This window comes from Lissotriton vulgaris, chromosome 1_1 (assembly GCF_964263255.1).
Source record: "Lissotriton vulgaris chromosome 1_1, aLisVul1.2, whole genome shotgun sequence".
Taxonomy (NCBI): Eukaryota; Metazoa; Chordata; class Amphibia; order Caudata; family Salamandridae; genus Lissotriton; species Lissotriton vulgaris.
In genome coordinates this window covers 1,753,263,729-1,753,282,582 of record NC_141685.1, presented here as the reverse complement: position 1 = coordinate 1,753,282,582, position 18,854 = coordinate 1,753,263,729, and the positions used below count along the sequence as shown (strand labels likewise).

The following is an 18,854-nucleotide window of genomic DNA, read 5'->3' as shown; positions in this document are numbered from 1 at the left end:
GTGTCTTGGCTATACCTCGTGCTAATTACCCATATTATTGTGTAATACGTTTTTCTCCTATGTCTATACCTGGCTCCTATAATTGATGTAATTATGCAACATGTAAATCGCTGATCCTCATGTAAAGCGCTCTGATATCTCCGGGTCTAGAGCTCGGAAATATGGAGAGAGTTTGCCCAGTTGACGGGGAGAATTACTATTAAGCATCCAGTTAGGACCGGCAGACCAGGCTGTACATGTTCTTGAGCACAGCATAGGTATGTGGTAACATAGTACACATAGAATTATACCTTAGCAAAATGATTTTTGATCATAACCGATTATTAAGGACCTTGAAGTGGGCAGACCTCGGATCTGCATCTCACTTTAGCTGCTGCAGCATTACATAATTCTAGGGAACACCTCAGGATTCTATTATTGCATACTTAATGGACAATGAGGAGTCAACAGTTTACATGCCAGGGGAGTTGGTTCCTTTAAAATTGTGACAATGGGGGTTTGCTTAGGTTACTCCGTGCAGTGTTCATATGATGTTACACAGTGTATTGGAGACATTTGATACTGAGATGTGTCATGCAGAGTCGCCCTCACTACTTGATCCTATGCAAGGTCCTGATCTAGGTGATAAGAAAAGACGCATTGAATTATTGGACAGACTAAATGCATTAGGGTATTTGAGTGTCACCAGGCAAAATACTGAAGGTGACAAGACTAGTTGCCTGTTGGTGAGACCTGCTCATTCAGGTACTCCATATTCACCATTTGCTATATTGTGCTTACTAAATGGAATCATAATGTGCACTCAGGCAAAAAATAATACTGCCATAACCAAGTATTATGCTTTGTACTCCAAGCCACACTTGTCTATTAGTAAATTGCTAGGAGTCTGAAGCTTCATACTTTATCCATAGGCATTAGTAAATCACTGATGCACCCCATACCCTACAAGCGTGAGATGAACCATGAAGAAGTTAGAAATGGGCAGGATGTTGCAAAGCCACTGCTTTCCTATTTAATTTTACACAACTTACATAGATAGACATTTTGAAACATAGACTACACGACATGTAAACGTCAGCCAAAAATAGATGGATGGTGTCAACGTTTTCTTACGCTAACTTTGTTATATTCAGATCGAGGCAAAATCATACTGAGGGTCAATATAGCTCACCTTAGATGGTGAAATATTGGGTACGCTTTTGCCCACCAAGTTGTTTGATGCTGCAGTGGCCTCTAATTGATATAGAGGAGACGTTCAACATTCTTAGGTGGGAATTCTTGTTTTAGTTGCTACTGTACATGGATAATTGTTGATGAAATACTTCGCTGGATTTGTCTGCTGTACAATGAACTCATGGCAAAGGTACGGATGTTTGCGGGGTGACTACTGACTCCTAGTTGGTAAAAATGGGTGTACAACAGGGTTGCTATTGTCACTGTTTTTATTTGCACTAGCAATGGAACAATTGGACTGTAAGGAAGACCGAAATATTGGGAGGCATACATAGTCTCCATCTGTACAGACGATATACTTTATGAAATGTGGGAGTTCGCCTAGAGCCCTCGATGAGCGTGCTCGATTATTTTAGCTCATTTCCTGGGCTAAACGTTCTTTGTAATAATTGAATATTTTCCTTTTCATATACAAAATTCTTTGAGTGATTTGCAGATGGACAGGCTGGTATTATAATGGGAAAATTAAACCTTTTCCCTATTTAGGTGTACAGATATATTTTTAAGAAGACACAATTATTGAACGTAATCTTGATGAAGCTCTCACCGAACGCCTGAGCAGCTTCATTCAGTTTTTAACCCCTTCAGTGCTGATGACAAAGCCAGCTCGTCATGGGTGTTACCTGCCCTGTGCTTATGACGAGCTGGCTTTGTCATGAACAATGGGAAATGAGAGGAATCAGCACCCAGCGGGAAAACCCTTAGCACCCAAGGTGTTAAAGCATATACCACTTTAATATGCAGAGTAACCCTAACTGTAGTGACAGTATAACTCAAATTGCTGTATGTATTCACACAGATATACTCATGCTCCTTTCTCACCTTATTTTTCAGGAACTCAACTCTGTTGATAGAACACTAGAATTCAGTTATTTACATTGCATGCATTTGGCACACCAACGATTGAGCCAAATGTACCTGGGCACTGCGGGCACTGCGGGCACTTGTTCTAGATGCAGGACGGTAAACAAAGACTTCTTCCACATAGGGTGGGGTTGCCCTGCCCCTGATTCATATTGGAATAGAGTATACAATAGACTAATCACCTCAGCACAAAGACTTAACTTGCACCTGCTTGCTAGGCTTAATGGGACAAACCAAGTCATATAAGTCAACAAGTAGGTTCATTGATGTAACACTACTCCTAGTTAACCAAAAGATAGTGTTGTACCGGTACACCTCTAGAGTACCTCATGTACTTGTTTTTGGAAAACGATTTGATAAAATGGGCATTAGCTGAAACCGAAATGGTGGCCACAATGCACAGGTAACGTAAGGGTGTGCTGGGGAATTTGATACATTCTCCTAACTTACCTAACAGATATTGCTCTCATCTACAAGAAGTAGAAGTTGGTAACGTCTCCCACAATGCACACACACCTACACAACATGGATTTAGAAATATTTACTATGCTTCTATGCAATACTTTATCTATCTCTGGCATAATTAATATATTTTTTCCCAAAAAAAGACTCCTTGTAGGTTATTATATATTGTTTTAATTATTTGGTAGCACGGTGTTAAAGTAGAATAAATGTGACACTAAACACATTTGGTGAATGGCATTGTATTACATTGAAACATCCATTTGTTGCTTGTAATATTTCATTAGAACCAGTAAAGATGTAAATATTTTTTACATTATGATATTGATTATGATAGGACATTTTTTGCCTCCCACTGCACCTTTGTTTATATGATCGCAGATACATTCCAAACAGAGAACAAGTTTTTTTCAGAAGACAGAATGAAATTGACCTTCCAAAGTTCAAAATGGCTGGATACAGAATTTGCACATTTTCCATGGAAGACTCTACATTTGTAAATTCCTATCAACACCCTTCCCATCTTTTTTTAGTTGTCAAGTATCCACTCTATTAGAAAAGTAGCTGATCTTTAAATCCGATAGAGACTACTAGCCGCAGATTCCTTAACGTAGAATTATCCACAGGCGTGAGACTGGATCCGGAAAACTTTTTGCCACAGCGTGCCGGGGTGACGGCACCACGTGACTCCGCCCTGACGTCATCCATGACATAAGCAGCCCCCCCCACCCCTCCCCCAGCGCACCTCCGTCAGTTTTTCTCTATTCCACGTGCAGCGCGGATTCAAATTGTGTCCTGGCCTGTTTTCAGGCCTGCTTCCCTTTTTCACGCTTTGGCGTTGGTGGAACAGTGTGCGAATGCCTTCGGGCTTCAAGATGTGTACCTCTTGTGCACGTCCCATGTCGGCGACGGACCCTCACCCGAGTTGCATGTGGTGCCTGGGCGAGCACCACGTCTCGACGGATTGCGAAGCCTGTCAGCACCATAAACCTAAGTCACGGCGGGCGCGCCGGATGAGATTGCTGTTGGCCCGCTTGTCCAGGTCGATGTCATCCCAGCGTCCGTCCCCTACCTCAGAAGCAAGGAGCCGCCGGTTCTGCCTGCGACATCATCCCTCGCCACGGCCCCAAGGGCGTTGTTCGCCGGCTGGTAGGTCCTTCAGCCTAACTCCGAGGCCTTGTCCTCCTTCAGCGGTGGGCGCCGGCTCCCCTAGGGGACATACGCCCCCACCTGTCGCCTTCCTACCACCGTTACCCGGCGTTGGGGCGACTTGGACCCAAATGACAGTCTACGCGGCAGCTCTGCAGGCTTCTTTGGCCCCTCCTCCACCTCCTGAGACGGCCGAGGATCCCTTCCACAGGACTTCCGCGGCGGCTCCGGCGCTGAAGGTTTCGACTTCAGGTCGTAGGAGGGTGGTGTCATCGGGGTGTAGTTCTTCGAGGCTCCCCTCTTCGGTGCCTGACGTCCCTGCCTCGCCACAAATCCCTACCGGGCTCCCTGTGGTGTCACAGGAGATCACCGGGACTCCGGGCTTACCCCGAGTCCCCCTCGGTCCTATGAGCAGGCGGCTCTGCGCCGGGAGCCTTCCTGGTGGAGTCACGGGTGGAGGCTGGGACCTGGGGTGCTTTTCTGAGTCCCTCTCGGCCCTCGACGCGGTCAGCTGCCCCATCTGAGGCCGAGCCGGCGCCTTTTTGGCACCGCTCCTTCTCTGTACCGGCCTCAACCCTGCCTCATTCTCATGGGGAGCACGTGGTGGCAGAGGTCGACCCGGCGCCACAAATACCCACTCCGGTGCCGATCGACGTCGATCAGGTGCCTGTGGCAGACTCCACGAAGCCATGCCAGCATCAGGTTCTTGATTAGTCTCCTGAGGTTCCTTCCTCTCCTGAGGTCTGTCATCTGTTGGTGTCTTCCTCCCCGAGACAGGGCTCCGCATTGTTGCCTTTTCACCGGCATCTTCCAGGGAGGGCTCCTTGCCGTCCCCACGGCTTAAACCCTCAAACCCGTCTTTCTGTGGCTCACGGCTGGCTTTTCCACTGGCTTCTTCGCCTTCCCCTGGGACCCCTCAGGTTCCCCCTGGACTTGGGGACAGACGGCTCAGTCTGCAGCCGTCGCCCACGAAGGAATTACTTTCTCCTCCGCTACACCCTACTGAGGCCAGTGTTGCCTTTGTTCGGCCTATTTCCACAGCCTCTGGTATTCTGTAGCTTGCCTCATCTTCACTAACGGCCCCACCAGACCGCCGGGGATGCCTGGTCTCACCCTGGAGATACCCATTAAGGGACCATCTCTCAGGGAAGCCAGGAAGGGTTTCGCAGCGGTCGAAACGCCTTGGGACCCTCCGGGTAAGTAGTGCGCTATATAAATGCCTATACATTTACATTTGCTTTTCTGTCCTTGCCTGTGGTGTTGTTTCCTCCGTCTCAGGAGGCCCGGTGGCTGGATTCATGGGGGCGTAACGTCTTTGTTTCTTCCAGTGCTGCCTTGCGGGTACTCAACATTCTGTGCGTCTTGGCTAGGGCTACTTCCAGCCTGTGAGACTCTGTGGAGTCTCTTCTTTTTCATGTCTCCCCTGAGGGTGCCCGTGCTAATCTGCGGGGCCATGTGTTGGATGGTAGGGAGTTGGCTGTGTTTATTCTTCGTGTGGCCTTGGATGTTGCCGATGCTCTCGGCCATGCTATGGCCACTTCTGTGGCTCTCCGTCGCCATGCTTGGCTACCTGATGCTGTTTTTTCTGAAAATATTAGGGAGCGTCTGGTTGACCTGCCCTTTGACTGCGTCCTTCTGTTTAACACTCATGCGGACTCCACCATTCATCGTCTTCTTGCGGGGCTTCGTCCCCCTCCTCCTCCTCCTCAGTAGGCTGTTTTGTTTATCATCCGGAGCTTGGTGGGAGGTGTTATCCCATTTTGCTCCTGGAATCTGGTGTTTGGAGCGAGCTTTACACTTTCTGTGTGGTTTGCTGTGCCCTCTGGGTCCTTTGGTTGACCCCTCTTTTCAGTTGGCTGCTGGTTCAGCCCCTGTTTGGCAAGAGCGTACTTTTTTGCTGATTACTAAGCCTTCTGTGGTGTCTGCCGCAGGTTTTATGGTTTTGTTCTCTGTTGCGGGATTTTTTTCCCTAAGAGTGGCTCCCATAATTTCCCTGGGACGTGTCATACCCAAAGTGGGGTACTTGTAGCTATTGTATAGCTCTGTCTTTCGCTGGGATGGTGTGGACTCCCCTTTGCGGGTTCTTCGCCCTTCCTGCTGTTGCTGTATCCCGCTGGTGCGGCTTCTTGGTCATGGCTTTGCCATCTACGGTGTTGTGCTGCGGTGTTTTTGCCCTTTTTTCCGCTGTTTGGCTTGGCCCTCTGTCTGGTGTTCCAGAAGGGATTCTTTCCTTGTTGACGGCTTGGTCCGTCTTACTTGTTTCTCCTCTTATTTTCCGGCTGGTCGTACTTCTGCGTGGATCGGCTCTGTCCGGAGCGGTCTCCTTCTAGGGGTCGTTCGTGATTTCTTTTCTGGCCTTGCCCTTCTATTGAGCCTGGCGTAGTCTGGGCGTTCTGTTTGGTGGCGCTTGTCTGCGGCCAGCTGCATCTACCTGCTCTTCTGGTCTGCGACCGGTGGCCTTGGCGAGGACCCTGGCGCTCCTGCTTCTTGTTCTGCTGGAGCCTTGTGAGACTACGTTTTTCTTTTGCGCCTGCCCCTATTGACTGGGGCGCCGTTCTATCTTGGCTGTCTACTTCAAGCTGTGATAAGTCCGGCTGCCCTCTTCACTATATGTGTTTTCCGATGGAGGCCTTTGTCTTCTTTTCTACCTCTTCTGCTTGGAGTCTTGGGGTAGTACTCTTTCCCGGTACTCCTCTTCGCTGCCTGTACTTCTGGGGCTTCTGGCAGGGGTCTCTAGTACCTTGACTGGGCTTGGGGTGCACTGGCCCCTTTCCGCCTTGCCCATGCTTTCTCCTGCTTGGTGGGGCTGGGCTGCCTCTCTTGTCTTCATAACACATCCCCTGTGGGGTTGGTGTTCCTACACAATGGCAAGGTCTCTTCTGCTTGTGGGGGGACTGGGCCATTCTTCCTGTGACTCATCCCCTATTGGGGCTCTGTGTTGTTCAGGCTGGGGAGGCCCTCTCGCAGACCCTCCTTCCCCTTGGGTATGGCTAGGGTATCTATTCTACGTTAAGGAATCTGCGCCTAGTAGTCTCTATCCGATGTACGAGTTACTTCCCTTCGGTAACGATGTATCTGGTGGAGACGATTCTAAACGCAGATTACTTCACGAACCACCCTTCCTCCCCGTTCTGCGAGGGTCCTTCCTTGGTCTTCTGCACTCACCTGTCTCCGGGTGGTTTTCTCCTGCGAGTGCCTTTTCTTACTCCCTCCCTAGGGGGATGCTTATCTTGTTGTTTGCTCCATTCCTTCCTTTCTGGTGATTGGTTGATGGTTTCATAAGTACTCCTGCGCCTCTGCACCCTGGTCTCCAGAGGTGGGGTTGCTCGTGTCCATCTTCCTTTTGTTGCTTGCACTTCTGGCTCCTTTGCAGTCCTTAGGGTTGAGGTCCCTTGGCGGGGTCTCGACCCTTAGCTCTTTGGGAGATGTCACTCCTTGCTGGTGTTGTATGGGGGTGACTTGCCGTTGCTCTTTCGTTCTGGCATTGGAGCCCTTCTCTGTTCTGGGCGGGGGTGGCAGACTTATTCGTCTGCTGTGCAATTTTTCACATGCTTTCTGCCCCCGGGGAGGCTGCTGTAATTATTTGCGAGCTAGCTTTGCAGTAGCTGTGCTCTGTTCTTTCCTTCCAGGAGTTTTGGTGCATAATACCTGGCACTATTCTGGATGGTGCTGTTCCTCACCATTCGTTTCTTTCCTTTCTGTTTCACTGATTTTTTTGCACACTATTCCCGTATTCTCAGTTTTTTTATTTGTGATGGCCCCGGGTTGTGGCGCGGAAAAGTTCTCCGAAGAAAACTGACGTAGGCGTGCTGGGGTGGGACTTATGTGTCCTCGCTGGCGTCACAGACGCGGACGACTTCAGGGTGGAGTCAGTGGTGCCGTCCCCCGGCGCACAGGGATGCTGTGGCAAAAGGTTTTCTGGATCCAGTCTCACGCCTGGGGATAATTCTTCGTTAAGGAATCTGCTGCTAGAATTGCCTCTACCAGATACATCGTTACCGAAGGTAAGTAACTTGTACATCAGTACTTCTCTACCGATGAATGTCTATGCTCCTTTTAATATTCCTTTTAGCACTTATACCTACTAACTGTAGTTTGAGACATTGATAAAGTCAGAATGACATGTCTTGACTGTTTAACCACTTTGGCTTATTACATGAATTGTTATTAAACTGTTGTTCATGCTTTAGCATTTCTTTGTCACCCTGTACATTACTTCCTGGCTAGAATTCCTAAAAGCTAATTGAAGGATGTTCAGCTTTTAAGCATCTAACCTTGTATCCTTACAGTTTCTGTTGTCAGGACTTTCTCACTAATTGCAGTCTTACATTTCTGTAGATTTAGAGAGGTGTAAATATTGAAGTGCTGTAATTGCTTGTTAAATTCCTTTGCAGCTCTCCAGTTCCAAAGGATCCATCGAGACAAATTTGCTTGATGTTAAGAGGCAGCTCTCTCCTGGTGGACTTCTCATTGAGGGTTGGGAAAGTCTCCAAGGAACACATCCAAGTGACAGAAAGTACGTTCTCTCTTCAGTATTTAAAGCATATATAGGTTAACTGCCCTTAACACAAATAAGTGTAAAGAGTGCAAACCCGAGCTGTGAGAGTTTTTACTCTGATTTTTCTTATCCTCCATCTTCAAAAAAGTTTTCATTACTCATGTATGTATTTTCATGCATTTTGTATTCACCTTAGTTGCTAGAACAAGAATGACTTAAAGAGCATCTTGACTGTTTGGTATCTACCTGAAATTTGCAGATTCAGTTTCTCACCATTCACTCTGTGGAACTTCTTTATGCACAACCTATGTTAATTTTCTTCACTCCCCACCCGTCACCTTCTGCATAAGTTGCTTCTGAAACACTATGCCTTTTGTAATAAATGCACTTCTCGGCCATAAAAATGACACCCACCCTTATTGCCACATACAAGAGACAGAAATGTTAGGCTGGCTCCTAATGATGCAGTTTGAAACTGCTTGCTAGTGCAAAGTTTGGAATGGTTGTTTCCACCAGTTGTCCTAACCAACTGAACCCGAAACTAAACTAACACCAGGAGCACAATCGAACAGCTAAACGTATAACTGTTTTTTAATTAATATATAAACTTGATCTTAAATATAAGTAGTAGAAGTTAAAATGCAAGCCTCTAACCTTGTACCAAACCGCTCAGCCTTTATTTTTGTTGTGTTCATTAGAGCCATTTATTTTGTTTCCCTGTCTCAGTGTTTTATTGTATGCACTTTGTTGTACAATAGCTACTGCTGGGATTGTATTACTGATAATCTCACTTTCTATCTTCACTCATCTTCCAACAGTGTTGAAAGACTGCAGGTGCTGTTGAGTTTTATAATTGACATTAATCATCAGTTCAAAAAAGACAAAGCAGAACGGAGTAAGTTTGTCACTTATCCATACATGCATGTTTCTTATGTGTTAGATTGTAAAGTGCTTTCAATGTAGAAATGAGGCAAGATTTTCTTGCCCCCCCAATTAATGGGAAAAATGTCCCACATTCCTCAAAGTTCATCTCCAAGGTCCGAGATGTAAACATTAGAAAGAAGATGGGAGACTGCTTTACTGCTATTGGACAAATCACTTTCCTACAGTAAGTAGTTTTGGCGGTCTTACCATTGCCACTTATCCCAACACAAGGCAATAAGGAAAATGTGTCTGTCATTAAATAGATCTTTACCTAATCAAGCCACATGTATTTGTTTAATTGAGAAAAGCATATTCTTATCTGCTCTTGAAGATGATGTCTTACCAGAGTGTACTCCAGATGAACACCTCTAGTTCCTTAGCACCACATCTCTGTTGGATTTTAGCATGATTGATTATTCATAAATATGATTACTATTCCAGGATGGAGATTAGATTGCCTGCAAGTTCATGGAATCTCGTAAAGCTCTGTTCTTTAATGTAAGGTTTACTGCCAAACTATGTGGATAGCTAATGCAATCTTGCTCTCAAATATCGATGTTTGGATGGGTCTGTCCCATAGATTTTCAACATCACTTAAACATAATGTATTTTAATTGCATTTCCATTCACTGCTCCTACTCTCACATAGATACAAGACGGAAAAAAAGCAGGATCGAAGACCAATATTCCAGAGGCGCAAAGTATATAAACTGTGTTCAGTGGCAATGAGAGTAACTGTTTGGAGCAACCCCTTGCTCTCAATATTGTTCTTGCCTTGTCTATCCAAGAAGAGTCAACAATAAAAGATGTCACGCATTTAGAGGTGGTATTTGCACCCCACCGACTCTAAATCCAGTTTCAGGAGATGATGATCAATAAATATAAAAAAAATTATTATTCTTATCGTGGTATTTTTATGATTGTTATTTTTGGTTAAATGATTGTACATTGTATTGCCTTTTCTTTTCTTTTATTCTTTTTTAACCTTCAATTATCATCTGTACTGTAATATTTTGTTGATGCACTTTTATGCACCCGAGTGGTGCGAAATAAAGTTTTGTGATGATGAGGTAAAAAAATGTTTGTTGATTACCTTATGATGTAAATCAGATGGGCGATGTACCTATGTTTCAATACTCTCCGACGGAAACTGCTATCTCATGGATGTGTCATGTTGTACCTATAATTGCAAGCCCACCCTTTAATAAAAACTGTTTACTAACAATAACATATGTGTATACATAGAACTCCGCCCTGTGTGGTAATGTAGACACTCTTCTAAAGGCTAGTGAGCATTTTATGCAAATTGTAACAATGTGAAGATTCGAAATGTAATTTATTTTTACTTTCTTTTCTAGGACTCCCATATAATGAAGAACAAATACACAAATTCGACAAGTAAGTTTAATATTTCGTCTTGTAAGGTGGGAAATCTTAATATCAATTTTACAACAAAATATTGGAATTTTAGTTTGTTTGAAGAGTATTGGTTCGAGCTCTCAATAGCCTCACCTCAATCTTTTAAGATGCTTAATCACTTGACCTGTTCTGAAATTTCAGAGTGGCCCAGTATATGCAGTAAATTTATACTACGTTCTCTCTCATAGGATGGCTACTCTTGCATAAGAGAACATCAGGAAAAAAAACAAATGCACATACCTTTTGAAATGCCATGCAGTGGCTGAAAGATAGTCAGATTTTGTCATTTTCTAACTTTACTTCCCAGCTTCATTACTCATTTTTTACTGGTCTTCTCTTATGAAATGGTGGATAGCCCTTCATTCTCTTTATGTAAGTTTTCACACAACGGATTTCTCCTGTTCCTCCTTTTTATACTGGCCCAACTCGTCACCTATCTGGTGTTTTTCTATCTCTACCCCCTCTTTTATCTTCTTTCTGCATCCTAGGTGTCGTCTTGGAAATGTCTGTCTCCTTATCTTATAAACAAATCATTTTTTTTATATGTGCAGAATGTGTTAATCTAGTACTCTACAGTCCACAATTTAGATGTGCGTCAATGGCTTCCGTTTCCTATCTCACTAAGGTTTTGTTTCTGTGTGTCTGTAGAGTTGCACCACCCAACTGACATCATAGGCTAGCATTTCTGTATTTGATTTCTGTTCTTTATCTTCCTTGTACCCAATCCTATTTGCTATGTTTACCTCCAGGTTTTTTCACCAAGGGCTTCTTGATGCCATTTTCCTGTACAATGCTTTGGAGGAAGTGCCGTTTAAGCTTATCAAAATATAGAATTTAAATTAAAGCTATTCATTTAGAAACTGTACATTTACTCATAATTAATGCATACGTTCAAATAGATTGAGTGCAATGCATTCCATAAAACAGTGCATAGGTGCATAATTATGCTTTAGAAATGTGCTTGCAGTATGTTTAATTTTAACGTGTTATATCGCCATCATCTGGCCGTCAAATACTGATTACATATTACAGCCATCAAAGCATTATTCTACAGGGAAGTCTAAAAAAGGTGAATGTGCAACCTCTTTCATTAAGCTGGCCAATTACATTAACTTGATAAAGGATTGCAAAGTTGATGGGTAAAGACTGTTAGTATATTTACCTGAACCTCAACTGTTGGCCTTCATGTTTATCCAAAAGATTGACAAATGTTTGTGTTAACATTTGAACACCCCTTTTATCCAGTTTGTGATGAATGTCCCTAAAAACATTGAATGATGATTTGGATGTACATTCAAGTGTAGATGAAGGCACATATCATCCACCACATATCCCACTGAAATGGTCAAAGCAATTAAGCAATTGAAGTTCTAGAACGTTTTCTTCTGATGGATACTGTGATTCTGTTTCCTCATGAATACACAAAAGTGGGCTGCCCCTTGGATCAATTCCTATGTGTTTCTACAGAGTTCTGTAGAGATGAACTACCAGTGGGGGCATCTCATAAAAAGTTACGGACTGGCCTCACACACCGCCCGGTGTCATGCTTCATCATCGGCTGTCCTCGCCCTCTAAAAACTTGGTTTGATAGAGGGCGGGCATACACCTGGAGACTGGGATGCACTTCTAAATCTAAGTGATGGCCGTGGGGGAGTGATATGTGATTTAAAAACCATTACATTAGTCCATGTGCTATGTGTATTCAAATGGTAAATGTATGGTGGTTAAAAACGAAGTGGACGGTGGTATGGGATATTATTCTCCCTTCACCGTATTAAATGCGGTCGACATGTTTCTGCTGAGGTGTCCCCGAAGGGTACGTAGCATTCTTCAGGACCTAAAAAAAAGGGGAGGTGGGAGGGGGTGTATACCCTCTGTGTCCTCTTCCTTTTAACTAGTGAAAATGGAAGGAAAATCCTGTTGCTAGATCAGGGGAGGGGTTTGTGGTTAAAAGCACTGTGTAATGGATATTTCTCTCTTGGTGTATTACCACTAAGAGTAACTCTGTAGAGAAAGGAAAATAAAAATAAAGCATACAAACCAAACCGTGTGAGTATGTAAACAAATAGTTTATAAACATCATCCACCCGCGCCATACCTATAGCGCGTGGTGGTGTGAAATGGTCTTTATGAGACACGGGGCAGGTGCAACGTGTACTCTTACCGTTAAAAAATGGTTGTAAGCCAACTCTTACCCTGTAGTTCTACCCTAAACGCTCCATGGCAGGTCTTCCAGTTGGATTTCTGCTAGAGGGTTTGTCTTTGGTATGGTCGTGGCTCCTTAAACCCATTTTGAGTTCTGTACCGGCATTGCTCAAAGACTCGAACTGCTTCAGCCACTAATTCTTCAACATGTCTGCTCAACCAAGGCCATACTCAGAACTTGACATGTTCAGCATATTGTGAACCCATTGTACTCAAACACTATTCCATTATCACAAAGCCATGCTCATACATTGCACCAGATTTTTGGCTCTGACTCTGAAATGAATTGAAATACCAGCATTTGTAAAGCGCACAGCTCCCTCTGGAGAGATGTCCCGGTGCTGGCGGCTGTCTGGATGATTAAACTTGTTAAACTTTATGTACCTGCACGTTCTCTCCGTTCTTCTTCCCAACACCTGTTCTGTGTTCCTAAGTTCAGGCTTTCCAGAGTGGGTGGTCGCTCTTTCGCCACCTTGGGACCCAAACTCTGGAACTCCCTTCCCCTTGACTTGCGTATGGAGCACTGCCATTTCCGCTTTCGTAAAGCTGTAAAGACCTGGCTTTTTGTCCAATATTTTCCCTTCGGACTGTATTCTGCTATTACTGTCATTCAGCGGGTAGCTGTCGCGCTTTATAAGATTAATAAATAAATAAATAAATAAATAAAATAAGTGAGCTATTGCCCAGAGTAACAAGGTGCTGGGCTATCCTGCCGCCGAAGATCGAACCGTGAGCCCTCGTGTTCCGGAGTTAGCCGCCCTGGACGCTGCACCACACCTCTTCCCAGCATTTTGAAGATGGCAGTTTGGGGATGGGGAAGACCTTGCTCTACTTATGATGCCGATGACTGGTATATGGGCTTACCTGGAGGCCACTGGACTGGACACCTCACCCAATACTAGCCTGATTTCCGCTCCTGGACCACCAATGGAGGAGAGTACATTCTTTGCCACAGTAATATGCTTGCTGTTAAGGTTCTTGACCTACACCTTCCCACTATGAAGGTTAAAGCGAATGTCCTTACAGAGGTCTCATCGCCTTCCCAGGCACAGATGGAAACTCTTTCACCGTTTAATGAAGCCCTTGCAGACACACCAGTGGACACTTGAGCTAAGCCATGATCTCCTTTCCCCTTAAACCCCACCACCCCTCAGGCAACCAATCGTTCGCTCTGTGCCATAGACCTGCTACAAGCAAGCCAGATTTTGTGACCCAGCATCCGACTCCTGAGAGCATGGTGGTCAGGCATCCACTAGAAAAGTAAACCCAAATCCCTTTCAGACTACTCAATCTGAAAGGGAGTCGTTTAGCAAACTCATGTTCTCTTCAGATAGTCTCGCCCTGAGGACAGTTAACTCCATCTGTCTACTTGAATGTTATACCCACTCACTTTGGAATGTGTTTGGTGAGATTCTGCCTGCGGTCCTAGAAGACTTGCGACTATCACTTGCTCATATTTTTAAAGATGATGGGGAAGTGACCAAATGTGTCTTCCTTTTAGGCCTGGACTCCACTGACTTTCTGTGTAGAGCCATGGGAACTAGCATGGTGATTTGGCACCACGTGGGCGAGGTCTACAGGCTTCTCCAGGTTCATCCATAATGAACATGTCGTTTGACTGCTTCCACCTATTTGGTGAGGAAGAGGACGAGGCCTGGAGAGCTTTAAATAAAGCAAGACCACTGCATGCTTTTTACATTCTCCGTCTGAAGTATCGGAAGAGTTCCCGGAATAAATTTACGTCCGCCTCCATGGGTTATGGCTAATATTTGGCTCAGCTTCTGGAACAGATTAGCATTGACGCAGGTTGCACAGTGCCACCTACGAGAGAACAGGAGCACTGCTTTGATTTTTTTGTTTTACGAATCTAGTCTGGCACACGTGGACATTTGTTATTCTGCAGGTAAAGTAGAAACAATTAAATAGTAGTTTCAATCTGACCAGCGAGAGGCACTTAATAAAGTATAGCTGGTTTAATTGTTAAATACTATTACTATTATTGGGCTTTTTGGTGACCCTAAAGGTTAAATGAATTGTTGTCAGCATTCATATGTTAATTTTATCCAGTCCGTGGGGCTGTCCGTTGTGACTTTCCACAAGCGTTCTGGTCAACACACAGTAAACTTATTCATTCACCACTTGTGTTATTAAAATGACAGGAGCAGTTGAAGTCCCTAGAATTCTGCTGATGTTCATTACTATTGGTGAGAGTTTCTAACATTGTACAGATTTGCCCAGTTTTGCATTTAAAAGTCCGCAAATGTCTGTGATGTCTGAAAAACTGGGCTAATCTCCAAGCAACTTTTGATTCCATAAACAAAAATTGTGAATGGCATGGTTAATAATTGATGCGAGCCTAATGCCATGTTTGCAACATGTGTTAAAATGTACTTAGGAGTATGTGAAACAGTCAGTTACCATTCAGACTAATTGGGATGGGTCCTTCCTAAACAAGAATTTCAGTCCTGTTTTCAATTGTTTCCTGTAATCAACTGGGCTACACACATTAAGTGTGGCTTAGGCTTGGATTTAAAGCATAGCATTGAAAAGTGATGGGTTTAATATCTTGAATAGACAGGTGATGCATCTTCCAAAAGAGGAAACCAATCAATTTTTGTCCTAGTAAAGTTGGAGTTTGAAATCTTTTACATATTTATTTTGCAGACAGAAACTTTATTTGCACGCCACAAAAGCCTTGTCACTCTTCAAGGATGAATGTGTTCTGAAGTATGAAACATTTTTGAACCAGGCAGAGGACTGGATGAGGTAGGTGAATGTCTTTTTCTATAAAAGGTTATTAAACTAGAACGTTTGTGCATGTCACACAAGGTAAATCTGATGGTTTTACAGAGGTAAGGGTTAATCTGGGACTTCTGTAGTAGGGGATCTCTGTGTATAGTCCTAATCTAGTGAATAGTCCCGCCCATGTGCGTGGACCCCGGCAATCAAAAATAATCTCTTAAGTTGTCAAAATAATGCAGAAACTGCAAAGACACTTAAGAGAGAATTTAAAGACAAATAATGCAGCCTATATCCACAGGCTACACTGTCCAGTACTTCAACTAGAAATTCCACCAAAAAACACCACACACAACACAGCCTGACAGTTTCTACCATAGAGAAACTTGCCTCCCCCAGTCAAAGACTCTGGAATGATAGAGAGGAAGGTAGGGACAGAAAAGCCCCCTAGGCTGCCATTATGTGGCTTAAATAGGATACTGTGCCTTTAAGAGAAATTTCCAGAACTTCTCCCAGTATCCCAGAATGCATAGCAGGTCCCTCTACTTTCAGTTCTTTTTTTCCGGCTCCTGCTTACAGGACCCTGGCATTGAGCTCTCCCTTGTTTTAAGGGTTTATTGGATATTTTGGCACTTTTGAATTCTAAAAGTGTTGCAGTTTACTTTCTTGGTGTTCTCTTTCTCTTTTTTGTGCTGTTTTAGGCGTTTTAGGGCTCTAAAATGCCTGGCCTTTTTGATAAGTGCCCAGCATGTGGGAGGAAGAAGGCCAAGAGTGATCCCCATGATGTCTGCATCGTGTGCCTCCCTGAAGATCATGTCCCTGAGGATTGTGTCATCTGCCAGCAGTTTACTGCTCGGACTCTGAGGGACAGACTGAAGATCAGGCTTTCTGGCCTTGAGGAGAGGCGTCTGCAGGTGGGTCTGGGCAGGCTGGGAAGGTTCCCTCTGCCTCTGCTGAGGCCTCTGGGGGGCTCCCCAGGGGCAGGAAGTCCAGCAAACGGTCCCGGTCTCCGTCGACGTCGATTGCATCGACGGCGACGTCGAGAGTGATGACGGGGGTGTGCTCCCCTTCTCCCCGGGGCTCCGGGTCGAGACGGCTCGACGTCGAAGATCATGGAGAAGTCGCCGTCGAAGCCACCGTCGACGTCATCGTCTTCGTCGACGTCAAGGTCTTCCTACTGACGCCGAAGGCGAAGTGACAAGCATCGACGCTCGCCGTCGAGGCGACATCGACGCTCGCCGTCGAGGCGACACCGTCGATCGCCGTCGAGGCGACACCGTCGATCATCGTCGAAGCACCGGTCGACGTCGAGGGGCTCCTCGACGTCAAGAGCATCAAGAAGACGGCGACGTTCGTCGTCGAAGACGGAACGCTCGACGTCGAGGAGGCGGCGTACGACGTCACGGAAGAAGAGGTCGGCGTCGAGTCGACGCCGAGGAAAAGAGGGTCGACGCCGAGGAGACGGCGATCGATGCCGGAGTCGAGGAAGCGGCGCTCTGCGGCGAGCAGAAAGCGGTCAGCGTCTAGGAGTCGGTCAGCCTCTCTAAAACGGCGCAAGAGGGATTCTAGTCCCAGAAGTCACGCTGCTTCGAGTGGAGGACGCAAGAGGAAGCGGTCACCTGCTGATGGGGCTGGCTCTCCGCACCCTTTGCCTAAGGGGTCACCGGGCTCGGTGTACTCAGAGGTGTACACACCATCTCGGACTAGGACTCCGACTCCTCCTCCTGTTCCTAAGGAGGACCCTCCACCCAAACCTCCACTCCCTTCAGGAGACCCTCCACCACCTCCGGTCCCTCCGCATGGGCTTACCCGCAGCCGAAGGTTCCTCCGCCGTGGTCCACTTCCCTGCCGTCTCATCCTGTTCCTCCGAAGGGGACCCCAAAACCGAAACCCCGTGAGGAGCCAAGGAAGACCCCTCCACGAAAACCGACGGAGCGGCCACGGGCGGGCAGGTCTCGCTCTCGCTCTGGGAGAAGGGAGAGATCGCGACGCAGATCATCCACGAGGTCGAGACGCCGCCATAGGAGGCGCGAATCTCGCTCACACACGAGGTCCTCTGGGACCAGGGACTATTCTCCTACCCTATCGGGGTCACCGGACACGAGAGTGTCCCCGATAGATGACCTGGTGGCGTTCCATGACGTCCTTTTAAGGGGCGCGGCGAAGTTGGGCATATCCCTGACGGTGCCTACTCCGAAAAACGTCAGTCATTTTTGAGACTTTACATCAAAAACACCTGTCTCGTCCTCTCATGCCTCTGGTGCCGGGCCTGGAGGAACCGGCTATGGCCCTGTTTCTCACCCCTGCGGTGACGAGGGCGGCTCCATCAAGGTTGCTGAAGAAGTACCGGGCTCCCGATTCGGATCCGGCCTTTCTGAGAACGGAACCCCCTCCTGACTCTGTCATTGTGATGGCGGCCCGCAAGCAGCATGCCACCACGTCCTCCACGGTTCCCCCGGATAAGGAGTCAAGGTGGATGGATTCGGCGGGGAGGAAAGTCTGTGGAACTTCCGCTACCTCCATGAAAGCTGCGAGTGCCACGGCACTGTTGGGCCGATACGACCGCGCCCTCTGGGACTCCCTCGAGCGATTTGCAGAGCATTTACCTCGGGAGAAGCGTGAGGACTTCATGGAAGTGCTGAGTGAGGGGATGCTGGTGGCGAACCAGATTATCAGCGCGGCAGCGGACTCTTCTCTGTTGGCTGCTCACGGATTTTGCCACGGTATCAACCAACGACGCCACGCATGGCTCCGGCTTACGTCCCTGAAACCGGACGCACAGCAGAGGGTGGCCAACCTACCTTTCTCCGGTGAGACCCTCTTCGGGAAGCATGCGGACGATGAGATGGCCCGCATGAAGGCGGAGGCCGAGACGCTAACGGCTGTGGGTCTGGAGAAGCCTAAAGAGACCAAGAAGACGTACCGCCCTTTCCAACGGCGGTTCGGCAGGCAAGGCCGAGGAGGGGGCCAGGTTTCGGGGCAATCGCAACAGCAACACCAGTTCCGTAAGCCGTTCCAGAAGCGCCAGAAGGGCAGGGGAGGCCAGCAGTCGGCCCCAGCGCCCAAGGGCCAGGCTGGGTCTAGGCCCTAGGAACCTACTTCCCCCGGATCTGTTACCCACTCCGGTAGGGGGAAGCATTCAATTTTTTCTGGCAGAGTGGAGAAAAATTACTCAGGACAAGTGGGTGCTGAATATTGTTTGCAATGGATACAGTCTTCAGTTCACCAGCCCTCCTCCAGCAATTCCTCCGGTCAGCTCGCAGTTTCAACTGCGCGAGCTTCAGGCGGAAGCGGATATCCTGTTGAGAAAAAGGGCGATAGAAGACGTACCTCTGTCTCAGAGAGGAAGAGGACTGTACTC

At 46.5% G+C, this 18,854-nt stretch overlaps 1 protein-coding gene across 3 annotated transcripts in view; it reads left to right on the top strand.

Moving 5' to 3' along the window:
- Positions 1–18,854, top strand: part of TBK1 (TANK binding kinase 1) — a 431,625-nt gene that overhangs the window by 354,028 nt on the left and 58,743 nt on the right. For all 3 annotated transcript variants that reach the window (XM_086919050.1, XM_086919051.1, XM_086919052.1), the window contains exons 14-17: positions 8,103–8,224; positions 9,025–9,101; positions 10,489–10,528; positions 15,419–15,520. In XM_086919050.1, the coding sequence (XP_086775176.1) occupies positions 8,103–8,224; positions 9,025–9,101; positions 10,489–10,528; positions 15,419–15,520 (341 nt within the window). The remainder of the gene's footprint in view (positions 1–8,102; positions 8,225–9,024; positions 9,102–10,488; positions 10,529–15,418; positions 15,521–18,854) is intronic.